Source organism: Mustela lutreola, chromosome 5, assembly GCF_030435805.1.
Source record: "Mustela lutreola isolate mMusLut2 chromosome 5, mMusLut2.pri, whole genome shotgun sequence".
In the NCBI taxonomy this organism is placed as follows: domain Eukaryota; kingdom Metazoa; phylum Chordata; class Mammalia; order Carnivora; family Mustelidae; genus Mustela; species Mustela lutreola.
Genome location: NC_081294.1, coordinates 29580485 through 29601391, shown reverse-complemented (window position 1 = coordinate 29601391; position 20907 = coordinate 29580485). Strand labels below are relative to the sequence as shown.

The window sequence follows — 20907 nt, the reverse complement described above, 5'->3', positions numbered from 1 at the left end:
ATACTAAAAGGATCAAAGTTTTAAATAAAGGAAGCAACTATAAATCAGTTCTTTGAACAGAACTGAAATGTTATTAATGTTAGAATTACTGTAATTAATACCAGGTACTTAAAAAATAATTTTACTCATTTCAACGACTATCTGTAAACACTGATTTCAATGTAAGGGAATTATATAAATATAATTAATGACTTATTATATGTTTAAGTTAGGTACTACTCGAAATGTGTTAAAGCATACAAATGAGGACAATTGTATGTCTTAAAACCTAAAACAATGAAAAATAAAAATAAACAGGGGCGCCTGGGTGCCTCAGTGGGCTAAAGCCTCTGCTTTCAGCTCAGGTCATGATCCCAGGGTCCTGGGATCGAGCCCCACATCGGGCTCTCTGCTCAGAAGGGAGCCTGCTTCTCCCTCTCTCTCTGCCTGCCTCTCTGCCTACTTGTGATCTCTCTCTGTCAAATAAATAAATAAAATCTTAAAAAAAAAAAAGAAAAAGAAAAAGAAAAAGAAACAGTAGCTTTTGAAGGTTAGAAAGCCACTTCTCCTACTACCAGCTACAAACTTACTTGCGTCTATGCCCACTCTATCCTTCCACTCTCCTGTTACAATTAAAAAGATGTCTTCCTCCTTATATGACTAACTGCGCCAGTGTTCATTCCATTACAATACAATTTGAAAATGCAAATTCGTTTGCAGCTTGTCTATTCTGTGCCCATCCTCCCCTCAAGAGTGTAAGCTCCACTCCCTCCCTATGACTGCCAGCACCAAGGAGCAAGGGCAGAGACCTATGGTGAGGATAGGAAAACTAATGACTAGCCGTAGCTATCTCCTTGAACCCTTCGTGTGGAAGGGGAAAGGGCTGTTTAGAGCCAGCAGCTCCCAACTTCTAGAGAGTCATTGGTCTGCCTTCAGCTCAGGTCATAATCTCAGGATGATCTTGGGATCCTAAGATCGAGACCTGTGGAGGGCTCCCCACTTAGCGAGGAGTCTGCTTCTCCCTCTTCCTTTGCTCCTCCCCATTCCATGTGTGGTCTTCTCTCTCTCTCTAATAATTAAATAAAACCCTAAAAAAAAAAAAAAAGGAAGCTCTAATTGATTTTTTTAATGTGCAAAACAAGTGGACACTACATTTTTTACTATAATTCTTTAGAAGATAAAATTCAATTTAAAAAATAGAAATACTTAAATAAAAGATGTAAAACTCATGAATACTTCTGGTTGTAAAAATCTCTGAACTAAATGATAGGGAAGTTTCTGTTTAAGTACAGTCTACAGTTCCTTTCCTAATTTACTTAAGAACATGAAAACTAGGAAAATTCTGTCACATATTCAGAATAAAAATACTAGGAGTCTGATTAAACAAAAAGGAGACATAAGATCACAAATCAGAAGGAAAGAGTTTCCTAAAGCAGCAGTTCTCACATACTCAGCTTTCAAGCCACTTTACGATCTTTAAATCTATTAAGGACCCCAAAAAGCATTTGCTTATGTGAGCTCTATGTATCAATATTTACCACAGTAAAACTATAAACTAAGCCATTTTAAAATACTTATTGTTCACTTCATTTGAAATAATGATAAACCCACTATACCTTAACAAATATTTTTAAGAAAAAGATATTTTCAAAACCAAAAAATTCTGGCAAGAAGAATGTCATCTTTCCTCTATTAATTCTATCATTGGCATCATTTCTGGGTCTATTTCTATGGATTGACGTTTTCCCGATTATGGGATGTATTTTCCTACTTCTTTACATATCAGACATCCAGAAAAAGGCAGGTTCATTGAAAAGAGAAAGCAAGATAATTTAATTCTTTCATTTATGAGGTTTCATTCATGCAATTCCCACTTTTTCAATTGCTTTACAATAACATGATTTCATGTTATAACTCAAAATTTTACATTCATAATCTTTAAATAACATTAATACAACAATGCAAAAGCAGAATCTGTAAGTTTAAGTAATAATGATAATGATCTTAAAGCAATACAGTAACTATTTTATGTTCCTTTCTTATCTCGATGTTCATCTAAAAAACAAACTCAGGCCTTTTACTGATATAGAAATAAAGCTAAGGGTAATGAGAAATTTTCCCACACCATAAAAAGGAAAACTGTATTTTAGCTTCATTTCTTTTTTTCACTTGTAATGTTCCTCTATCAAAGAACAAGGTTTTAAAGCCAACAATAACAATAAGGGTTGCTATTTTAAATGAAATGGAACAGTTATTTTGATTGAATAAAAATGTCATCATTCTGTTTCTTTAATGCCTTGTAGCTTCTGTGTTATCAGTTCATTGTGCAATTAGTCCTAATACAAATGTATCATGAGTTTACTTTTCCGTGAGAGCCTTGTTATTGAAAGAATCAAATTTTTTAAACTTACTGTTTTAGTGCCATGTTTTAGAGTTATTTCATGTGAGTCAGGGATCTTTTGGACAGGATTCTGAAAAAAGAAAATTCCATGACATCAATGAGTATCCAACAAATGAGGGGGACTACATGCCACATTCACAGGAAATAGAATTTTTTAAAATTGCATCACTAGTTTTTTACACCAAGCTTTAAAAAACGGAAATAAAATTTGTGAGAGTATCTTATTTCTGCACTTCTAGATAGATGACAATTGCTCTCATGAATGTACCTCAAATCTCAAAACAGATAAGCCTAAGAAACTTTTTAGGTTGTTGGAACCATAAGCCCTCTCAGCATCCAAATATTTAAAGTCCGCTCTTCACTGAAAAAAATGGGCCTAACTTAAAGTGCTTAACTACACAAAATAAAATCAAATCTGTACAGGGTAGATATATACCTTTTAACCCTTAAAAGTTTAAAAAACAAAACACTGCTGCTAAAAATGGCACAAATAAGGAACCGAGTCATTCAATGATTCATTGATTCAATAAGCATGTGTTAAAGTGAGATTATTCCAGATGCTAGGTATCATCAGACATAGCCTACACCATTCCCCCTTCCAAGAACCATGTGGTCTAGGTGGGGAGATCAATCACTCTAATACAATACAAGAAATGCTGTGACAGGCAGGAGGTATGGGCAGGATAACCAAGGGAGAGAAAAGATGGATGCATAAATCAGACATAAGGAATCACAATGATCATCTGAATATGAAGTTTCATTATTTAGTCAAGTTTCCATTATCCAAGAGTCGGGTAATCAGACTAAAATTCTAGGGCCATTACAAATTTATGTGAGGATCATCCTGCAATCTACTTAACTGGATATGTGCAATCTAATAGACTTTGGTCCCTGTCTCCCCTCACTCTTTAACACCCTTGATGAATCAATCAATCAATCACTAGTTTTATCTCATCATAAACTTGTCCCCTGCTAAGGCTCTTTCTTCCCAGCACATAAACATCTTGCCATATTAGACACACATATACACACAAGCAATCTACCCTATATTTACTGCTATATCATTATCTTTTCCTTTGCAATCAAGCTTCAAGCTTCCTTACGCAAGTTTTCACTCAAGTGTCTCTGCTTCCTGTCACCCTTCTACTTCTACCACTCTGGCATGTGTCCTTTTATTCCTAATGCCCAACACAGTCCTTGGCACTTAAGAGACTGTCAGTAAATACCTCTTGAATAAACAAACAAGTCTCTATAAAGTCAGAACTTAACCTGCACAACTGACCTTTCAACAGCAAGGCAACTACTTAACTATTTCCTCCTTCTTGAAATTGTTCTTTCCTGGGAGGAAGCAGCCTAGACAAGAAGCCAGAAAAGCTAGGGGTTTTATTTCTGTTTTTTTAAGGTTGAACATTCTTTTTAACATTTTCTTTTATTTATTTAATTTTTTAAAGCTCTACACCCAAGTTGGTCTTGAATTCACAACCACAAGATCAAGAGTCATGCTCTCTGACTGAGCCAGCCAGATGCCCCAAGAATACTAGGTTTTTTAAAATCTAGCCCTGCCACTCAATAACCCTGTCATAACTGCAGAAGAGCTATGACTCTACTTCCTCATTTATATATAAAAGATAATAGCACCTGCCCTTTAGGTTACTGTGAGGTAAGTGGTTTAAGCCTTATAACTCAGCATTCATCACAAAGCAGGTGCTCAGTAAATGACAGCCACCATTTATTCTAAGGCTTACCTCCTATCTCTCCGGTCATATCATCTTAGTCTATTTCCAGGCTTCTCTTCCTCCTTAACTGGCTAATTCCTACTCATCTTTTAAGACTCAATTCAGATGTGACCTGCTCCTGGAAGCATTTCTCAACATTTCAAACTCGGTTAAATGACCCTTCCATGTACTCCCATGTCTCAAATAAGGAGACAACCCCTCCTTATCTCGATCCAGAATTTATCAAAATCCATTGTAATTTTTGCCCTCTCTCCCCCTACCACTCCATAACCAAACTGCAAGATAGACACTTCTCAAAGATTTTGTATATCTATTATTATCTCTGGATGCCTAATCCACATAACAGGTGGTGAATAGCAGACAAACACAAAAGTGTTTTGGAACTAATTCACAGCCCAACGTCTACCTTGTAGATCACACTAGATTGTACTTTTTAATTTACTTTCAAACATTAATGTTTATGTCCAAAAAGAAGAGCAAGTGCTATCCATCAGATCAGTAAGTGACAATATGGGATAACTGAGGTTTTCAAAAAGTAAAAACCTTTACCAACCAAATGACTAGATCCCAGGTAAAAAGTAAATTTAAAGTTGCATGTATAGGGGTGCCTAACTGGCTCAGTCAGTAAAGCATGAGATTCTTAATCTTGGGATCATGAGTTTCAGCCCCACGTTGGGTGTAGAGATTACTTAAAAAAAAAAAAAAGTTGCCAGTATAGAGAATTAAAGGCACTTTGTTTTAGAATATCTGCATCTCAGAGATTACTACAGTCTACCACCACCGCCACAGTGCAGTGAAGATTAGGAAATGAGAAGACACTGAACAGGAACCCTAACCTCACAGTAACCTAAAGAACTGCTGGAGAGTTTACAATTTATTTCAGTACCAGACATTACAGCATGGCTTAATCTGCTTTGGAAAAGGGCAGCACATACCTTGATTTCAGTGATACCAATATTCCAACACAAATTCCAAAATAATTTAAAAGTCGAACAAATGAATTCTGGACTATCCTTATATTAAGTTATGGAAGCCACTGTTCCCTTTGCAGTTGACAACATTTGTAAGCAATAAAAACTCATGTATAAGTGCTACATACTCTTGCAAATACAGCAGAACAGCTCAAATGTTTCACTTAGAGAAGATTCTATTATAGTCAGTGTCTCATTTCATAACTAATTAGTTTTTCATCACTTAGGAAACAGAAACACTGTTACTAAGAGGAAGGATGAAAATTACTTCATTGAATTCAATGTACAATGTGCCTATATATAAACAATTTCTGGCATTTAAAATAAAAACTTACAAGGACACAGAACAATTTAGTATTTACATTAGGAATGAATTAAATGTTTAAATAAATGTTGTTTACATTTAAAATCAAAGTTTTACTGGAAATCATGGAAGGCATAACTCATAAGAGGCCCATATAACTGGCACAACTAAATCATCTAAAATAGTAGCAATTCATCTTTTGGTAGCATATCATTTGATGGTGACTGTTCTTTTTCCAGAAATTTTCCTAATGACTTTTTGGGAGATGGCTTAAGTGTGAAATTTGCTGTAACAGTAAAATATTTTCATGATTTTCATTCCAGGGACATCATAAGCTGCAAGACTTCACTGAAGTCATTTATTATAAGAATTCATAACAAAATCTAGTCTTAATGGAAGAGGAGGAAAGATACCAGCTTTTGTTTTGATTTGGTCTTAAATGCCAACCAAAGGATTATTTCCCAGGCTCTTTGGTTTGCCCTCAATAACAAGGATAACAAATATATCTGGAATAACATGAGCAGTTTCATCTGACACATACCCTTAAAGTGTTTTCAAAAGACTTGCAAATCAGAAATAACCCTTCTGGGATAAAGTTGCCATAAGTTTAAAAAATTATAATAGTATGGCCCTATAACGCCTAATCGAAAGTCTACTGAGAAACAAAGATCTGCCACAAAGTGGCTATGAACTGTGTGGAGAGAATGAGGACGACCAACCAGGAACTTGCAAACGAATGCTACATTCTCCCAGAAACCATTTTGCAAATAATTGCCCATTTGGTATCACAGAAAACCAAAATTAGAGTCTATTCTAGTATAAATCTGGAGATCCAATAGACTGACTGAATTATTCCCCATCACACATTTCCCTTAAAAAACATTTATTGAATATTTAATTATATACCAGACACCTGGGACTACAGTAAAAATAAAAAGACTAACAAAGCCACTGCTCCTAAGGACTGTCAATCCAGTAAAGCAAAACTGACAGGTAAACAAGTAAGCAACACTGAAATGTTTCAGATGTTATGACAGAAGAACACGTAGGGTTCAGTGCTCAATTCCATTTTACCTGGGGAAGTAGAGGGTGATTAGAAAAGGCTTTAGAAGAGATGCTTGAGGGACGCCTGGGTGGCTCAGTTGGTTAAGCAGCTGCCTTCGGCTCAGGTCATGATCCCGGCGTCCTGGGATCGAGTCCCACATCGGGCTCCTTGCTCAGCAGGGAGCCTGCTTCTCCCTCTGCCTCTGCCTGCCATTCTGTCTGCCTGTGCTCGCTCTCTCCCCCTCTCTCTCTCTGATAAATAAATAAAATCTTTAAAAAAAAAAAAAAAAAAAAAAAAAAAAAAAAAAAAAGAAGAGATGCTTGAGATGCCTCTGGAAATATAGAGGTTCCCTAGGTGAACGTAGAGGGCATCCAGGAGAGAATAAGATAAATCCTGACACTTACTAAACTGCGAATATTTTTGCCTGGGTTGAGTTTAAATTGCTGGGCAGGAAAAGGGAAAGGCAGTGAAGAGGCAACCTCTAGAATGAGAGAAAATGTCTGCAAATCATATATTTGATAAGGGGTTAATATCTAAAAACACAAAATTTCTACAATTCAACAACAACAACAAAAACAAACAACCTGATTCAAAAATTGGCACAGGACCTAAGAGATTTCTCCAAAGAAGAAATACAGATGACCAATAAGTAGTACATGAAAAGATACTCAAAATTACTAATCACCAGGGAAATGAAAATCAAAACCACACTGAGATACCAGTAACAGGATGGTTATTATTTAAAAAAAAAAAAAGAAAGAAAGAAAGAAAAGAAAGAAAAAAAGAAATGTGGACCAGGACATACAAAAAGTGGAACCCTTTTACACTGCTGCACAGAAATGGGGCAGCTGCTATGGAAAACAGTATGGTAGCTCCTCAAAAAATTTAAAATATGATTCAGCAATCCCACTTTTGTGTATATACCCAAAAGAATTAAGAGCAGGATCTGCAAGTGATGTTTGTACACCCATGTTCACAGCAGCAAGACAACAGCCAAAAACAGAAGCAACTGAAGTATTCATCAAGGAAGGGGACACCTGGGTGTCTCAGTCAGTTAAGCATCTGTCTTTGGCTCAGGTCATGATCTCAGGGCCCTGGGATCAAGTCTGCATTGGGCTCCTTGCTCAGCAGGGAGTCTGCTTCTCCTGCTACCCACTGCTCTCCCTGCTGCTGCTCCCCCTGCTTGTGTGACCTCTCTCTCTTTCTCGATCTGACAAATAAATAAATAAATACTTTTTAAAAAGGGGGAGGGAAGGAAATTCTGACACTTGCAACAAGGATGAACGTGGAGGGCCTTATGCTAAGTGAAACAAGCCATAGAAGAAAAATACTGTACAATTCCTATGAGGTATCTAGAGTAGTCAGATTCATAGAAAGTAGAATAGTGGTTGCCAGAGTTGGGGAAAGAGGGGAAAATAGGGAATGATTGTTTAATGGGTATAGTTTCTGTACCAGATAAAAAAAAAAGTTCTGGAGACTGAACATATAACAACATAACACTACTGACCTGAACATTTAAACATTTAAAGATGATTAAGATTGGAAGGTGGCGGGGGGGGGGGGGGGGTGAAACAGTTGATAGGGATTAAAGAGTATGATGAGCACTGAGTAATGTACAAAACTGCTGAGTCACTATATAGTACACCTGAAACTAATATAGCACTGTATGTTAACTATACTGGAATTAAAATAAAAAACTTAATAAAATTTAATAATTTTTAAATAAATAAAAATAAAAATGGTTAAGATTATCATCTGGGTGGCAGTCATTAGGCATCTGCCTTCAGCTCAGGTCATGATCCCAGGGTCCTGGGATCAAGCCCCGTATCGGGCTCTCTGCTCAGCAGAAAACCTGCTTCTCCCACTCCCACTCCCCCAGCTTGTGTTCTCTCTCTTGCCAAATAAATAAATAAAATCAAATAAATAAATAAAATCTTACCAAAAAAATTATAAATTTTGTGTATTTAACCTAACTAAAAAATAATTTTCATAGATAAAACCCACATAAGCAAAAAAAAATTTTTTTTAATTTTTATGGCCAACAGACATATGAAAAAGAGCTCAACATCACTCAGCATCAGGGAAATACAAATCAAAACCACAATGAGATATCAACTCACACCAGTCAGAATGGCTAAAATTAACAAGTCAGGAAATGACAGATGCTGGCGAGGATACAGAGAAAGGGGAACCCTCCTACACTGTTGGTGGGAATGCAAGCTGGTGCAGCCACTCTGGAAAATAGCATGGAGGTTCCTCAAAAAGTTGAAAATAGAGCTACCCCATGACTCAGCAATCGTACTACTGGGTATTTACCCTAAAGATATAAATGTAGTGATCTGAAGGGTCACGTGCACCCAAATGTTTATAGCAGCAATGTCCACAATAGCCATACTATGGAAAGAACCTAGATGTCCATTAACAGATGAATGGATAAAGAAGATGTGGTATATTTATACAATGGAATACTATGCAGCCATCAAAAGAAATGAAATCTTGCCATTTGCAATGTGACTGGAACTAGAGGGTATTATGCTGAGCGAAATAAGTCAATAAGAGAAAGACAATTATCATATGATAATTCCTCTCTGATATGGGGAATTTGAGGGTGGGGGCTTGGGAGGTAGGGAAGCTAAAAATGAAACAAGATGGGATCAGAAGGCAGAAAAACCTTAAGAGACTCTCAATCTCACAAAGAAACTGAGGGTTGCTGGTGGGAGGGGGGGTAGGGAGAGGGTGGTTGGGTTATGGACATATGGTGAGTGCTGTGAAATGTGTAAGCCTGATGATTCACAGACCTTTACCCCTGGGCCAATAATACATTATATATTAATAAAAATAATTAATTAAAAAATCACAAAAAGATGCATTGTATTAAGCCTAAACACTTCTTAATGCTCTAATAAACTCTTGGTAAGCTTCAAAATAAATCATTTATCAAATGTTTAAAATCTTCCTCCAAAAATGTAAAACTATAGGTATAAAATATTGCAGGAAGGAAAGACAATTTCCTATCTAATTCTCACAGCTGGTTCCAATCCTTCAATTAGTAGTATTCCCAAACTACCTCTAAATCACCCTCAAACAATTTATGCCCTATTGCAAGCTGCAACCTTGGAGAATATATCTCAGTAACATGACTTAAAAGTACATTGTTAAATAACATTTTATACTTGTGTGAAGGCTGAAAAACTCAAAAAGGATAGGTCATTCTTGTATTTTTTTTTAAACTCCATGACATTATCAATAAACACAAGGATGACAATTTTCTATCCTTATCATAGAATAATGGCAGGTAATTACCAAAAGGATTTATACCAAAAGATACATTTATTTTGTAAAGCTACCATGAAATGCACCTTATCATTCCCTGATACCCTAAAATTTTATGAGTATTTCTGCTCTTATTTGCTATTTCTGAAGACTTGAAATCTAGACAGAATTCTGCAATTAACTCCACTTGTAACCTTCATTAAGCCACTTGATTATCTAGAACCTTGGGTTTTTCACTGATAAAAATGGGAAAATCAGAGGAGGTAATTCATGACATTCTATGATGACATGGTTTACCTTAAAACTTATTCACATCTGAAACTATGAACACTCCCTATGCCACTGAAAAGTCCTTCTCTGACTGCTACCTTTTCACTTCTCTCTGCCCTGCTCACTATCATGATGTTTCTCTTCTTACACTGTTTTTCTTTGGGAACCTTCAATGGTTCTCCATTGCTTTTAGTAGCAATCAATAACTTTTCACAGCATTCACACACTTTCTGCTTTAGAAATTTTCTGCAACATTTGACTACTGTCCCAAATTACATTTAGAAAATTAATGTTTTGAAGAAGTTTCCAGTAAAAGGATACAAACTTAAAGTTATGAATAAGTTCTGGGGATCTAATGTACAGTATGATGACTGTAGTTAAGAATACTGTGTTGCAAACCATAAGAGACTCTTAATCTCACAAAACAAACTGCGGGTTGCCAGGAGAAGGGGGTAGGGAGAGGGTGGTGGGGTTATGGACATTAGGGAAGGTGTGTGCTATGGTGAGTGCTGTGAAGTGTGTAAACCTGGTGATTCACAGATCTGTACCTTTGGGGCTAATAATACATTATATGTTAATAAAAATTTTTTTTTTATTTTTAAAATTTTAAAAAAATAATAATAATACTGGGTTGCATACTTGCAATTTCCTAGGAGAGTAGATCTGAAATGTTCATACCACAAAAAAAAAAAAAAAGAAAGAAAGAAAGAAAGAAACATAGCCATGTGAGGTGATAGATGTGTTAATTAACCTGACTGTAGTAATCATTTCACAATTTATACATGTATCAAAACACCACATTATACCCTTTAAATATATACAATTTTTGTTAATTGCACCTCAGTAAAGCTGGAAAATAGATAGACTATTTAAAAAGGGGAAAAAAAAATACTGGGGTGCCTGGCTGGCTTGGTCAGTAGAGCATGTGACTCTTGATCTAGGGTGTCCTGAGTTCCAGCCTCACACTGAGCAAAGAAATTATTTTTCTTTAAATTCCTTATATAATTAAAAAGCAGTTTCTTGTAAGATATTAATATCTAAAGAGCCTAACAATAGTCTTATTACTTGCAGTGGTACTTTTCTATATATTACTTATTAATGTGCCTTACCCACATTACCTTACCCACAACATTAATCAATTCAGGCAGGAACAGAAGAACAAAGGAGTTGGGCTTGCCAGGAAGAGGGTGGTAGTTTGTGGGAGAGTGTTATAACAGAAATAAAAAGGAGCAACCTGGCTTTCTAGAACCCCTATAATGAAACTCCTCCCTCCCACTCCTTCACCTCCGTCCTAAAAAAGAAGGCTTTCTTTTACAACTATAAACAAAGGTCCTGGGTTTTAGCATTCGCCTTATCCTAAAAAAAAATGGCCCACCTCCACCATATCAGTGGCAACAACGTATACATCAATCTCAAATCTTTACAACTTGAATTAATTATCTACTGAAAGCCTCAAATCTTTAGCCTCCTGTCTACAAAGAGTAAGTATTTATTAGAATGATTCATTTGAGAAAAAAAGCACAGAGTTGCTGTGATAACCCAATTAGTTAATATGACAAAGTACTTTATAATTATAACCCATTATAAGGACAAAATTATTATGAGCCTACGGCTACAAAGGTTTTTCCTGAAAGTACGTATTTTAGGAACTGTTGGGAGACGCAGTAAAAAAATGCCCTGAGATAAAAAGGTTTTATCAAGTTTCGGAATCTCAGATAGGCAGTGTAAAATTATTTCAACATGGGTTATACCATGTTGAGTTATGTTTAGGAATTCATATCTGGGGGCGCCTGGGTGGCTCAGTGGGTTTAAAGCCTCTGCCTTCAGCTCAGATCATGATCCCAGGGTCCTGGGATAGAGCCCCGCATGGATCTCTCTGCTCAGCTGGGGGCTGCTTCTCCCCTCTTCCTGCCTGCCTCTGCCTACTTGTGATCTCTGTCAAATAAATAAATAAAATCTTTAAAAAAAAAAAAAAAAGAATTTGTATCTGTTTTTTAATGAACATTGAGTTACTGCTTGGGTAATCTGTTTCTATTTAAATAAAGATGCACAAACTTTACTAATTTTAACTACAAAAGGTGCCACAGTATGACTTAAATTAGGTAAGGACTAATATATTTGAGAAAACAAAAGAACCCTGTGCCATAATAAATTTTTTATTAAATTTACCTGACACTGAGATATCTTTATCCTTTTCCTCTGCTACAGTTTTTTTTTTCTTTTAAGATTTTTATTTATTTATTTGACAGAGAGAGATCACAAGTAGGCAGAGAGGCAGGCAGAGAGAGAGGAGGAAGCAGGCTCCCCACTGAGCAGAGAGCCCGACGTGGGGCTCAATCCCAAGACCCTGAGATCATGACCTGAGCTGAAGGCAGAAGCTTTAACCCACTGAGCCACACAGGCGCACCAGTTCTTTTTTTTTTTTTAGATAAAGATTTTATTTATTTGTCAGAGAGAGAGAGAGAGCAGCAGCAGGCAAAGGGAGAAGCAGGCTTCCTGCCGAGCACGGAGCCTGATGTGGGGCTCAATCCCAGGACACAGGATCAAGACCTGAACCAAAGGCAGACGCTCAACTGACCAACACAATCAGGTGCCCCCTCTGCTACAGTTCTTTTAAAACCTAACAACACTGCAGAATGGATACCATATCTGATTTGATATAACTTTCCATACATGCAAAAGCATGTACATGCTTCACAACTGTCAAAGGGACAGTGAAAATTAGAAACATCTTAGAAAGTGATCTATGTATATTCTCTGGGACAATTATACAATTCCAGCTCTAGCAATTATGCATCCTACTTATCCAACCAAATATGGAACAAACACAGTATTAACACTTCATACTTGCCATAATGTCTAAAGCCACCACCACTCAAGTGTTTTCAATCGCTCTTGGGCATTTCTTGCTAGAGAACAAAAGCAGACTGTGGAGAGGATGGGAGAAAGGGGGGCCCTCATGCAATTTTGGTGGAACACAAACTGGTACAGACACTCTGGGAAATAGTATGGAGGTTTCCCCCAAAAAAGTTAAAAACAGAACTACTATAATCTAGCAGTTATAGTTATACACAACTAGGTATGTACCCAAAGCATACAAAAATACAGATTCGCAGGAACACAAATATGCACCCTGATGCTCACAGCAGCATTATTGACAATAGCCAAACTATGCAAAGAGCCTAAATGTCCACCAACTGATGAATGGTTGAAGATGTGGTATGTATATACAATGCAATGTTACTCAGCCATCAAAAAGAATGAAATCTTGCAAATAAAATGGAAAAAATAATAAAAATAAAATAAAATTTTAAAAAATAGGGCACCTGGGTGGCTCAGTTGGTTAAGCAACTGCCTTCGGCCCAGGTCATGATCCTGGAGTTCCAGGACCAAGTCCTACATTGGGCTCCCAGATCCACAGGGAGTCTGCTTCTCTCTCTGACCTTCTCCCCTCCCAGGCTCTCTCTCACTGTATCTCTCTCAAATAAATAATAAAATCTTTAAAAATAAATAAATAAAAGAATGAAATCTTGCCATTTGCAACAAATGGATGGAGCTGGAGTATATTATGCTAAGTGAAATAAGCCAGTCAGAGAAAGCAAATACCATATGATTTCACTCTATGTGAAACTAAAGAAACAAAACAGATGAACCTAAGGGACGGGGGGAGGAAAAAGAGATAAAGAGGGAAAGAAACCATAAGAGACTCAATGATAAAGAACAAACTGAGGGCTGATGGAGGGAGGTGGGTAGGAGGACACTAAATGGGTGATGGGTATTAAGGAGAGCACTTGTTATGACAAGCACTGGGTGTTGTAAGTGATGAATCACAAAATCTTTTCCTGAAACCAATATTGCACTATCTGTTAACGAACTAGAATTTAAATAAAAATTTTGAAAAGAAAAATATAAAAAAATAAAGACAATGAAAAGAAACAACTTCGAGCAGGAGAAAGAGCAGAAGTTTAGAAAGAAGTGATATTTGGGGCACCTAGCTGGCTCAGTTGGTAGACCATGCAACTCTTGATCTTAGGATTGTGACTTCAAGTCCCACATGATATAGAGTATTTAAAAAAAATAAAATCTTAAAAAAAAAAAGAACAAAAGTAGATTGTTTACTTGCCATGTCCCCATTAGTCTATAAGATTCTTGAGGACAAGTACAATGTCTTATTTTATCTGTATCTATAATACCTAATAGTATAATATAGGTGTCAAAATATATCTTAACTGAAGATAATAAAGATTACCTACTAATGACAGCTTGTTTTTAAAAGAAAATAAGTGAAATCTATGAGGAAAAATAATAAGCAATCATATTTTTACTTATCATAATGTGTTTATATATCCCTCTGAAACACAGGGACATATCCATCAATTATTCACAATTTGTAACTACTCTTCAAATTTTTCTGTGTACTTCTTTTTTTTTTTTTAGATTTTATTTATTTATTTGACAGAGAGAGATCACAGGTAGGTAGAGAGGCAGGCAGAGAGAGAGAGAGGGAAGCAGGCTCCTGCTGAGCAGAGAGCCCGATGTGGGACTCGATCCCAGGACCCTGAGATCATGACCTGAGCCAAAGGCAGCAGCTTAACCCACTGAGCCACCCAGGCGCCCCTTCTGTGTACTTTCAAGATAAAATATTTGAAGCCACAGGCACACTAAAAGCCCTATCTAATAAACACTAAGAATCCCAAAATAAGGAAGACATGGGCATTGTCTTCATGAACTCAGAAGCTATGAAAAGTACACACTTGTAAACAAACAACTGTATCACAATTATCATTTTATCATGGTTGTGACAATAACAGAAGGCGGCCCTAGGTAAATCATACACAAAAATGAACTCAAAATGTATCAAACACCAACATGTAAGAATTAAAACTATAAAACTCTTAGAAAAGCCTTGAGTTGGGCTTCTTAGATATGACACGAAAAGCACAAACAACAACAGAAAAAATAAACTGGATTTCATCAAAATTTCAAGTTACTATACTTCAAAGTACACCATCAAGAAGGTGATGGACAACTCAGAATGAGAGAAAATATTTGGAAATTGTGTACCTGATAAGGGACTTATGTCCAGAATATATAAAGAACCCTGATAACTCAACAGTAGACAAATAAGTCAACTGAAACAGGAAAAAAATCTGAAGAGACATTCCTCCAAAGAAGATATACAAATGGCCAATAAGCACATGAAATAATGCTCAACATCACTGTTCTTTAGAGAAACGCAGATCAAAACTACAATGAGATACCACTTCACACTCCCTAGGACAGCTATAATCATAAAGATAAACAACAACATGCATTGGTGAAGATGTGAAAAACTGAATCCTCATAAGACTACTCGTGGGATTTTCAATGGTATAGCTAGCTTAAAAACTAGTTCCTCAAAATATTAAACACAATTATCATATGACTTAGTAATTCCATTCCTAGATATAAACCCCCAAGACCATAATATGCACCCATACAAAAACTTCTACACAAATGTTCATAGGTAATGTCCATCAACTAATGAATGAATTTAAAAAAAGAAAACAAAACGCAGTGGGGTGCCTGGGTGGCTCAGTGGGTTAAAGCCTATGCTTTTGGCTCAGGTCATGATCCCAGGGTCCTGGGATCGAGCCCCACATCGGGCTCTCTGCTCCGAGGAAAGCCTGTTTCCTCCTCTCTCTCCCTGCCTGCTTCTCTTGCCTACTTGTGACCTCTGTCTGTCAAATAAATAAATAAAATCTTTAAAAAAATAAAATAAAATAAAAATTTAAAAAAACGCAGTGAATCGTATGTCACACAACATTCCACTGTCTGACAATACTGGCAATAAAAAGGAATGAGGTATTCAAATGAGCTAAACACGAATGAACCTTGAAAACATTATGCTATGTGAAAGAAATCAATGAAAAGAACACTTACTGTATTATTCCAGTAGTATGAAATGTCCAGAACAAATCCACAGAAACAGAAAGTAGATTAGTGATTGCCAGGAATTAGGGGTAGGGTAATGATGAGAGAAGAGGAAGTAAAAGTTAAAGAGTGCAAGGTTTCTTTGAGGGAGGAGGAAAATGTCATAAAATTAGATGGTCGTGATGGTTACACAACTCCATGATTATACTAACACTCACTGAATTGTATACCTGCAAATTGTGAAATTTAGTACATATGAATTATATCTCAATAAGCTGTTATAATATAAAACAATAGAGGAATGTAACTAACACATAAAGAAGGAGGTATTCAACTCTATTTTTGTGGGTCAATGAAGGTTTTTACAAAAAGAAAACGTTCCCCTTTCACAAGAAGAAAAGCTAGATCCTTAAGACCGAAAAGGTTCAGGCGCCTGGGTGACTCAGTGGGTTAAGCCTCTGCCTTCAGCTCAGGTCATGATACCAGGGTCCCAGGATCGAGCCCCGAATCGGGCTCTCTGCTCAGCGGGGAGTCTGCTCCCCCCTCCATCTCTCTCTATCTGCATCTCTGCCTACTTGTGATTTCTGTCAAATAAAAAAATACAATCTTAAAAAAAAAACAAAAACTGAAAAGGCTCTTCCCTGATGAAGGAGACAGATCTGACACAACACACCCAACAAGGGCCAATGCTTACAAAGCCTGCCAAGTGAATGGAGTAGCACTTACTAAGTGTTGGCCACCATCCAGAGAGAAGGAAGAGCACACTGGAATGCACGAGTCAGTCATATGCAAAGACTGTTCATAGTTTATATGGATGGGGCATGAGTAGGTGGAGGAGAGGGGCAAGAGGTGACTTGAGAAGCAGGATGGGTTACAACCAGAGGTAGAAGAGTGTAATGGTTAAGCACAAGGATTCTGGAGCAGATTCCCTACATACAAAAGCTGGCTCCAACATTTATGACTAGGTGGCCCTGGGAAAGTTACTTAGCAGCTCTGAGTATCAGTTTCCTTATCTGTCAACAGAGAAAACAGTACCAGGAGGATGAAAGGAATTATTTCATCTTCAGTGCTTAGGACATTGCTTCATGAAGTACCCACTGTCAGTAATATTTGGTTCTAGATTTGAGCATCTGCTTATTTATTTATCATAAATCAAACAAAAGGAGACTGCAGAGACAGAAAACTGTGGCTTAACAGTGAATTCCTGGTTTGTTGAAGCATCCCTTTTTATGACAGTAAAAAAAAACCAAGGCTGTGCCACCAACTTCTTCATTTATTTAAAGAAACAAACAAACAAACAAAAAACATTTAATTCCCGTTTATACTCTGCAAGGCTCTTGGAATGTGAAACTGAATAAAGACTCCCTGATTCTGATCCAGCTCAGTAGCAAAACGGCAACATTACCAACCAACAGCTGCCTGATAGGCTATGTGAGTCAACGTGGTGGTCTTGGTCTTATTTCAAATTCACAATTTGCCACACTGCTAGCACTCAGCACAAATAGTATGAACAAAATATCTTTTCAAATAAGGATCAAGGTCTATAGAAGAATAAAGAAAGTAAGCTCTGTTGGAGCTACTTCAATATGTACTTACATGCCATCCTATCAATTTGGTACTTAAAAATATAAAATTTATTCAAATGCAAACTTTACAATCATGGAAACAAGAAAGTACATAATTCCATTAAAAGACAAATTGTATCAATTTGGGTAGATAGTCCTGATTTTCTAGAAATCCTTTATAATGACACATCTTAAAATTTTAAGATTCAAGCATTGAGAAATCTTTCTCAAAACTGACACAGGCAAAACTCGCACTTTTCCTCATGTAAACAGGAAGGGTGAAAGATCAAAGGAGCTGTTTTATTTTCAAATACTGTTTTTATACCGATTAAACTAAGAAAGTGATGTACATTTTCTGTAACTGTCTTCTATAACATTCAGTATAGTGCAAAAACTAGTTACATAACCCTCATTTTTTTTTAAGAAGTTATTTATTTATTTGACAGACAGAGATCACAAATAGGCAGAGAGGCAGGCAGGGAGAGAGAGAGGAGGAAGCAGGCTCCCCACCGAGCAGCAGGCCAGATGCAGGGCTCTATCCCAGGACCCTGAGATCAAGAACTGAGCCGAAGGCAGAGTCTTAACCCACTGAGCTACCCAGGCGCCCCCATAACCCTCATTCTTAAGAATACTTATAGTTGTGGGGCGGCAGAGAGAAGGAAGGGTCCTGGGGTCTAGGGTCCTGGGATCTAGCCCCACACAGGACTCTCCGCAAGAGGCCTGTTTCTCTCTCTCCCACTCCCCCAGCTTGTGTTACTGCTCTCTCTCGCTCTCTCTATTAAATAAATAAATAAAATCTTTAAAAAGTTACAACAACAAAAAAGAATACTTACAGTTGGAAAGGCAGAAGAAAAACTAAAATCTATCAATAAAGCAACTCAAAGCAAAATGTTTTTTTCCAGCAAAGGAAGAAACTATAAACTTCTATTACACTAACCCCTTCTGTTCTTTATTTTTTTTTAACATATAATATGTTATTTTGCTTCAGGATACAGGTCTGTGAATCATCAGTCTTACACATATGTGCTCACCATCGCACATACCCCCGCAATGTCCATCACCCAGCCACCCCATCCCTCCCACTTCTTTCAGTCCAGAAAACCTCAGTTTCCTGAGATTAAAAGTCTCTTATGGTTTGTCTCCCTCTCTGGTTTTGCCTTGTTTCATTTTTTTCCTTCCTTCCCCTATGATCTTCTGTCTTGTTTCTCAAACTCCTCATATCAGGGAGATCATATGATAATTACCTTTCTCTGACTGACTTATTCCCCTCAGCATAATCCCCTCTAATTCCATCCATGTCATTGCAAATGGCAAGATTTCATGTTTCTTTGATGGCTGCATAATATTCCATTGTATATAGATACCACATCTTCTCTATCTGTTCATCTGTCAATGGACATCTAGGCTCTTTTCCATGGTTTGGCTATTGTGGACATTCAAAGCAAAATTTTTAAATAACAAACTGAGTGTGGTGCCTGGTTGGTTCAGTGGACAGAGCATGTGACTCTTTATCTTGGGGTTATAAGTTGAAGCCTCAGGTTGGGAACAAAGATTACTTAAAGATAATATATTTTAAAAATAAAATAGTAAAATAACAAACTGAAATAAGAAATGGGGGAAAGTTACACTGAATAAAGTTTTTTTAAAAAAGCTTCAAGGTAGGGCGCCTGGGTGGCTCAGTGGATTAGGCCGCTGCCTTCGGCTCAGGTCATGATCTCAGGGTCCTGGGATCGAGTCCCGCATCGGGCTCTCTGCTCAGCAGGGAGCCTGCTTCCTCCTCTCTCTCTCTCTGCCTGCCTCTCCTTCTACTTGTGATTTCTCTCTGTCAAATAAATAAATAAAATCTTAAAAAAAAAAAAAAAAAGCTTCAAGGTAAAAGGAAACAGAGCCACAAGATGAGGGATATGTAGGACAATGTTAGGATCTAGAAAGAAAAGTGAAATGAAAACAAAAGATTAAAAATTCCACATAAAAAAAATTCCATACAGATAAATAATAACAAGTGAAGGACTTTGGAAGACCCAATTACAACAGTATTTTTTACGGGTCAATTACAACAGTATAAACAGAACTATGAAAATGAATAATTCAATTCCCTGAAACTAGGATCAAAAAAACATAAAGTATGGGGGGTGGGGAATAGCAGTGTTTTGAGCAGAGAGAGAATGGGGTGGAGATGGAAGGGATCATTTTTCCAACGAAATTTTTGACAATATAAAATGGCATAAAGACTCTATAGGACTGATTGTGGCAAGGATTATTAAAAGGGCTGTTTTTACAAAAAATATTCAAGGTCTTCATCAATTTTCTCAAAGTCTCTTTTTTTTTTAAGATTTTATTGTATTTATTTGACAGACAGAGATCACAAGTAGGCAGAGAGAGAGAGAGGAGGAAGCAGGCTCCCCACCAAGCAGAGAGCCCGATGTGGGGCTCGATCCCAGGACTCCGGGATCATGAGCCGAGCCGAAGGCAGAGGCTTAACCCACTGAGCCACCCAGGCACCCCTCAAAGGCTCTTAATATCAGGCTCCTATGATACTCAAATCATTTACTGCCCTTGTCAATTTTCCTTTTTTCACTTAAGAACTGGTGTAACTCAAATAAATCCTCATTTGAAAATGGTTTTGGGTAGAGCAAAGGGCATCCTTAACATCATTTCCATAGACTTAATAACAATTTACATCTGCAAGATTTGCAACTTACTATATAGTATATACATCATAAAGACAGAAATTTACCAGAGTAAATATACTTACATTTAAAATAACCTGTAATTATGCAGACTACAATCAGTCAGATAAAAAGTACCCTCTTGCCTTCCTCACTGCACTTAAATTGTGCTTTGTATTATTTGTACAAACTAGTCCACCTTTGGGGGCACGTGGATGGCTCAGTTGGCAACACGTCCCAACTCTTGATTTTGGCTTGTGTCATGATCTCAGGGTAGTGAGATCGAGCCCCGAGTCCGGCTTTGCAGGGAGTCTGCTTGAGATTCCCTCTCTCTCCCCCCACAACCTTGCACATACATAGCTGCACACACTCTCTAATAAATCTTTAAAAAAAAATAGTCCATCTTCATCACTACACGCTAACTACTGCAAATAAAGAAAACAATTCATGCTAGTAGTGTCATTCACATGACAATCACACAAAATATTTGTTGGGGGGGGGAGCCACTGCTCAAAGGCAGAAAGGACACACACAAGTGATTGTTCCTGGCGGCCACCTGAGAGGATACAAAAGCCTACCTGGCAAAGGGAGCTTAAAAGGGAACTGCAGCCTTTTAACAAAGGAATTGTGTGGGGCGCCTGGGTGGCTCAGTGGGTTAAGCCGCTGCCTTCGGCTCAGGTCATGATCTCAGGGTCCTGGGATCGAGTCCCACATCGGGCACTCTGCTCAGCAGGGGGCCTGCTTCCCTTCCTCTCTCCTACTGTGATCTCTCTCTGTAAAA

At 37.4% G+C, this 20907-nt stretch overlaps 1 protein-coding gene across 2 annotated transcripts in view; it reads right to left on the bottom strand.

The window, feature by feature from the left end:
- Positions 1 to 20907, bottom strand: part of WDR70 (WD repeat domain 70) — a 293941-nt gene that overhangs the window by 243526 nt on the left and 29508 nt on the right. For both annotated transcript variants that reach the window (XM_059173825.1, XM_059173827.1), the window contains one exon: positions 2391 to 2450. In XM_059173825.1, the coding sequence (XP_059029808.1) occupies positions 2391 to 2450 (60 nt within the window). The remainder of the gene's footprint in view (positions 1 to 2390; positions 2451 to 20907) is intronic.